Genomic DNA, 6,818 nt, shown 5'->3' on the forward strand with positions numbered 1-6,818 from the left:
TCACCTTTATTTAACCAGGTAGGCAAGTTGAGAACAAGTTCTCATTTACAATTGCGACCTGGCCAAGATAAAGCAAAGCAGTTCGACAACATACAAAAACACAGAGTTACACATGGAGTAAAACAACATACAATCAATGATGCAGTAGAAAAAATAAGACTATATACAATGTGAGTAAATGATGTGAGATAAGGGAGGTAAAGGCAAAAAAGGCCATGGTGGCAAAGTAAATAAAGTATAGCAAGTAAAACACTGGAATGGTAGATTTGTAGTTTGAAGAATGTTCAAAGTTAAAATATAAATAATATGGTGCAAAGGAGCAAAATAAATAAATACAGTAGGGGAAGAGGTAGTAGTTTGGGCTAAATTATAGATGGGCTATGTACAGGTGCAGTGATCTGGGAGCTGCTCTGATAGCTGGTGCTTAAAGCTAGTGAGGGAGATAAGTGTTTCCAGTTTCAGAGATATTTGTAGTTCGTTCCAGTCATTGGCAGCAGAGAACTAGAAGGAGAGACGACCAAAGGAGGAGTTGGCTTTAGGGGTGACCAGAGAGATATACCTGCTGGAGCGCGTGCTACAGGTGGGTGCTGCTATGGTGACCAGTGAGCGGAGATAAGGGGGGACTTTACCTAGCAGGGTCTTGTAGATGACCTGGAGCCAATGTGTTTGGCGACGATTATGAAGCGAAGGCCAGCCAACGAGAGCGTACAGGTCGCAGTGGTTGGTAGTATATGGGGCTTTGGTGACAAAACGGATGGCTGCTGAGTAGAGTGTTTGGGGCTATTTTGTAAATGACATGGCCGAAGTCAAGACAGCAGAGGTGTATTTAGAGGGCAAGTTGGTCAGGATGATATCTAAGAGGGTGCCCATGGTTCCAGATTTAGGGTTGTACCTGGTAGGATCCTTGATAATTTGTGTGAGATTGAGGGCATCTAGCTTAGATTGTAGGATGGCCGGGTGCAATAAGAGGTTAAGCATGTCCCAGTTTAGGTCACCTAACAGTACGAACTCTGAAGATAGATGGGCGGCGATCAATTCACATATGGTGTCCAGGACACAGCTGGGGGCTGAAGGGGGTCTATAACAAGCGGCAATGGTGAGAGACTTGTTTCTGGAAAGGTGGATTTTTAAAAGTAGAAGCTCGAATCGTTTGGGCACCAACCTGGATAGTATGACAGAACTCTGCAGGCTATCTCCTCAGTAGATTGAAACTCTGTCCCCTTAGGCCGTTCTATCTTGTTGGAAAATGTTATAGTTAGGGTTGAAAATTGCAGGATCTTTGGTGGCTTTCCTAAGCCAGGATTCAGACACGGCTAGGACATCCGGGTTGGCAGAGTGTGCTAATGCAGTGAATTAAACAAACTTAGGGAGGCTTCTAATGTTAACATGCATGGAACCAAGGCTTTTATGGTTACTTAAGTCAACAAATGAGAGCGCCTAGGGAATGGGAGTGATGCTGTTGGCTGCAGGGCCTGGGTTAACCTCTACATTACCAGAGGAACAGAGGAGGAGTAGGATAAGAGTACTGCTAAAGGCTAAAAGAACTGGTCGTTCAGTGCGTTTGGAACAGAGAGTAAAAGGAGCAGATTTCTGGGCGTTGAAGAAAGGCATAATGTACAGACAAGGGTATGGTAGGATGTGAGTACAGTGGAGGTAAGCCTAGGCATTGAGTGACGATGAGAGATGTTTTGTCTCTAGAGGCACCATTTAAGCCAAGTGAGGTCACCACATGTGTGGGGGTGTGGAACAAAAGGGCTAGCTAAGGCATATTGAGCAGGGCTGGAGGCTCTACAGTGAAATAAGACAAAAATCACTAACCAAAACAGCAATAGACACAGCATATTGACATTAGGGAGAGGCATGTGTAGCCGAGTGATCTTATTATCCAGTGAGTAGCTAGGCGAGCTGGAGGCACAGCGATTCAGACAGCTAGCATGCCGGGGCTAGCAGGCTAGCAGATGGGCCTCAGAGGGACGTCGCAACAGAAGAGCCTGTTAAAACCCCCTCGGACGGTTACGTCGGCAGACCAGTCGTGATGGATTGGCGGGGCTCTGGGTCGGCAGCAAAGGGTCCAGGCCATTTGGCAAAAGAGGTATTGAAGCCCAGGAATTGTCTGATGGATCTCTTCAGCTAGCCGGGAGATGGGCCTAGCTCAAGGCTAACTCCTGCCCCTCTTTCCCCCCTTTCTCTATCTCTCGCTCAGTGACCCGTTCATTTTCCCCCTTATGTCTTTCAAAGACTTTTAGCTTATAGGCTCCCAAATCTTACATCAAAATTGAGAGAACATTTTAGTGGATAAATCCACAATACAACCTTTTACATGTGTCTATCCTAACCTCTGAACACTTACATGATTACCAACTTGCAGTGAAAGCTCACAGACATCTCTGTGAAAAAATAGACTTAGCTGCTGTATTGGTCCCAGATACAAAATGTAGTCTGGTTGGGTATTACAGATGGTCAGGCTTGCCTCATGCAGTAAGGATCTGTATACATTTCAGAGAGAGGCCTTTGGAGCAGCTTTCGCTTGGCTACAAAGACTTCAGTGTATATGAGCAGGGAAGAGAAGGAAGGGGGCGGGGGTACAGCCTGGCTACTCGGGAACCTGACACTCACAGAGAGGCTTTAAATCATAATTAATAGGTTTAACAGCGTTCTTGAAGATACAGAAGTGCTGAAATACGAGGTACCCCGTTTAAGATCAGTTTAAATGCCGATCAGCTTCTGACTGAGAGAAGGGGCCACCAAAAGTACTGGAGAGAAAGGGAGAGATGGAGGAGAGGAACGGCTCAACTTAGTGGTGGCCGGCTGTGAGGCCTACGTGTGATTGGTTGGTAGAGAAGGGTAGAGAAGGGTATAGGAGGGTAGAGGGGTATTGGACAGGGGCCAAACAAGTGCCCATGCAGATCAGATGGCAGGTGACGGTAGTCCCAGTGTGTATGGGCACAAGGCCTCTTTGTGAGGGCCTAGTGCAGGTCCACAGGAACCCCTCACCACCCCTCACCTATGAAATAGACACCCAGAGTTACGGGAGGGGTCGATACGATAGGGGAGCAAATATAGCCACAGGCATGGGCTGGTCTCGGTGGGGAGTGTGTGCGTGCATGCATGTGTCCAGCCTGGACGGACACAGCCTGCTCTGGCCCTGTGCATACCTGTAGCCATCTGATCAATCAGGCCTTGTCTAACGTGCTCTGAGGAGCGGAGTGAAGCTGGCCAACTGCCAAGACGCCCTGAGCAAACAACCCAGCAATGGGAACAGCCGTATTAATGCCAAGCTCATATTTCTGTAACGTAAGCATTATGCATGGATGTCGTTTTGTGCATGTGTGTTTGTGAGCGAGTGTGTCTAAAGCAAAAACTGCTTTTGAAAAAGTATATCCATTGGACGGCCGCATTATCCAGGGGCTAGGAGAGCAAGTATTTTCTGAAGGTCAAATTTCAGGGTCCTATTGCTTTGGTCATTTACAGAACCATATGTGGATTGGATCCACGATCATGGGAGAGGCCTTGTTAATGGGTTATTGGTTTACATGGATGTCTGGACTGCAGCACATTTAGGGTTCAAAGACTGGGCAGGATGAGCTGTAACTACCCCAGGACTCAACTCACCAGACACCAAATTACTGTGAACACACACACACACACACACACACACACACACACACACACACACACACACACACACATCTATCATCTTCATACAACCCTTCATTCCCTAAAGTTAAACCAAGAGGCAAAAACTTGTAGGAATACACAGGGGAAATGTGAACACACACACATACTACCCTATAGCTCCTCTTTGTTTGTCTTTAAACTGGTCAGATTTACAGCTGCACGCTGGCTGTGCTTTGGCACAGAGCCAGAGAGGAGGCACAGCGAGATCCCTCCCAGACAAGTCAAAGAGAGCGAGACTAACCCAGACCTGTTTGATTCAGCACCAACTTCCCCTTGTCAGAAAGATGCCGCTCTGAGACACAAATCCAATCAAGAGCCCTTACTGAAAGCATGAGGGAGCGAGAGACAAAGAAAATGAAAGACAGCGAGAGAGAAACAGAGAGAGCGAGAAAGAGAGAGAAAGGTAGAGGAATAAATGAATATCCTTAGAAAATGCAGCGTAAAAGCACGGCAGTATAGCTCTCAGCTGTGGTCAGACAATGAATAGAGCTCTTTCGTATCCTCACATTGATTGAAGTGCAGATAGATGCTTTCTGAAGGCTACAGTGGCCATACAATACCAAGATAACCGGCTGAATGCATGAGAAATGAGCAGCTGCCCGGCATGGGCTCATTGTTCTCCTCCCTAACACACTCAGTGGTGAGTGTGTATGTGAGCGTGTATGTGAGAGAAAGAGAGAGACTTTCTCCTTTGTGTCTGTGCTGTCATGAGTCTCAGACTGCCAGACGTAAGCCTGTCTGTGCTAGTGTAGCCTAGCGCACACCGCTTTACTGGCGTCTACTCATCCATTCCACAGGCACTGCCTCAGCCTATCGTACTCTCTTTTTACACACACACACACATACACACATACACACGCTATACATGCTCATCAAGTGCTGAGAATGAAAAAAACTATACTGTCTCGCCATAAAATCTACCAACAAAGAAGAGTGTTTCCAGGCTGAAAGCAGAGAAAAAAAGCCACAGACAAAGAGGTGTCTGCTGGGCAGAGCAAGATGCACACCCTCACCTTGAGCCGGTTCCAACCTGGAGGAGGCCAGTAATCCAAAGGTAACCCCCAAGAGCAGAGTCCACATCTTGGTCTTAGCGTCTGGCGATGGCTGGGTGAGTTACTGGATGAGTAGGAAGTGTGTATGGTCTCTCCAGTTGTCCTATCTTCTCTGTGTCAGGAGTGAGTGTGGGGGGGGGGGGGGGGGGGGGGGGTATGTATGTGTGTGTGTGTGTGTGTGTGTGTGTGTGTGTGTGTGTGTGTGTGTGTGTGTGTGTGTGTGTGTGTGTGTGTGTGTGTGTGTGAGATAAAAAGAGAGAGAGGGAGAGTCCGGTCCTCTAAAGGGAGTGGGTGTCTGGTAGCTATTGGAGCTGAGACAGACTTTGCCCAACTTTTTTCTATTCTGTGTGAGAGAGGCTTTCTGAGCCTTGTGACAGGCAGATTGGGGAAGAGGGTGGTGCATGTGTGTACACACCCTTCTGCCTCTCCCTCTCTTGCTCCCTCCCACCCTACCTTGCGCAGCCTCTCTCTCCATTTTTTCTCTCAATCGCTCTTTTTTCTCTTTCCTGTCACTGTCTGCTTCTTCAGTTTTTTATTAGCTTGGAAGGTGCCCCTCTCTTGTGTTTTGCTAACTATCCCCTTTCCTCTCCCCCTTCTCTCCCTGTTCTACCTTTCTCTCATTCTGTCTATGACAGCAACAGTTGCTGAGAGCGCATCTGGTCTTTTGTTTTCTCCCTGCTCTGCTTTCAATTAATATCCTTTTCCTTCCCTCTCTCCAAAAAAAATCTAAACCCCCCCCCTCCAATCTCAACAACCACAATGATACATTGATTGCCACTATGTCATCGGATTAAATATAGATCACTTCTACTCTTACCATGGGCTTTGTCTCAAGCTAATACCTATCCTAGTCTCTTTTCACTGGTAGGTGAACTGGAGGTATTTCAGCCATATTCATATTGCTTTCACCTAGCTAAGTCCTATAGATCAGTGGTCAATGAAAATTCAAGGAGAGCCTAATGAGACAGAACCATGAACTGACTGACTACATAAGCATGAAGGGAAACTACATTGATGTTCATGAAGATTTGTTCCAGCTCAAGTCTCAGCTGTGAAGGGCCAAAAATAGCTTTGACCTCATGTTAGATAGAATTTAGATGGCATCCATGCCATGATTAAAGAAGCTGTCAATGGGAGTTATATTAACACTATGTTCATATTTAGCTTCCAACTGAAAAGACACAGGTCCTTTCAGGTCTAAAGATAAGAAATCAGACAAAATCTTTGTTCATGTTCAAGTCCTTGGTCCTTTCAGTTCTAAAGGAAAGTACTCTGGCAAAATCTTTGTACATTGCCAAGTAAGTACCTACAGCAGGTCAACAACATGAAAGATGGAGGCCTATTGTAGTTGTCTTGTTTTCTGCTTCTCAACCAAACACGTATAGAGAATGCTGTAAAAGCCCAGCTGATGGCCCAGCCGATAATTTCCAGTAATCCATAGCACCTTTCAGGATAATAAACTAAACACGTGTATATAGGGTAGGTTATGTGAAACACCTTGAAAATGTGATTCTTCATTCATATGAGGTACATTCCCCTGTGTATTTATTTGGACAGTGAAAATAAAATGTTTAATTTGGCTCTATACTACAGAACTTTGTATTCGAGATCAAATGTTTTATATGTGGCGACAGTACAGAATGTCACCTTTAATTTGAGGGTATTTTCATAGATATCTTTTTAGAAATGAATGCACATTATGTATCTAGACGACCCATTTGAATGTGTCATACGTGTTGGTACAAATGTACTTATAGTGTATTAAATATAGTAAAATGTTTAGTATTTGGTCCCATATTCCTAGCATACAATGACTACATCAAGCTTGTGACTCACAAACGTGTTGGATGCATTTGCAGTTTGTTTTGGTTGTGTTTCAGATTATGTTGTGCCCAATAGAAATTAATGGTAAATAATGTATTGTGTCATTTTGGAGTCATTTTTATTGAAAATAAGAATATAATATGTTTCTGAACATTTCTACATTAATGTGGATGCCTCCATGATTACAGATAATTATTACTGAATCGTGAATTATGTTGAGTGAGAAAGTTACAGATGCACAAAGATCATGCCCCCAAAACATGC

At 45.1% G+C, this 6,818-nt stretch overlaps 1 protein-coding gene across 1 annotated transcript in view; it reads right to left on the reverse strand.

The window, feature by feature from the left end:
* LOC123728112 (CD44 antigen) overlaps positions 1 to 5,077 on the reverse strand; it is a 42,110-nt gene extending 37,033 nt beyond the window's left edge. Inside the window, exon 1 of the mRNA XM_045698697.2 lies at positions 4,692 to 5,077. Within this exon, the coding sequence (XP_045554653.2) occupies positions 4,692 to 4,758 (67 nt within the window). The 5' untranslated portion in view covers positions 4,759 to 5,077. The remainder of the gene's footprint in view (positions 1 to 4,691) is intronic.
* Positions 5,078 to 6,818: the final 1,741 nt, after the last annotated feature.

The sequence above is a fragment of the Salmo salar genome, chromosome 10 (assembly GCF_965601325.2).
Source record: "Salmo salar chromosome 10, fSalSal1, whole genome shotgun sequence".
Classification (NCBI taxonomy): Eukaryota; Metazoa; Chordata; class Actinopteri; order Salmoniformes; family Salmonidae; genus Salmo; species Salmo salar.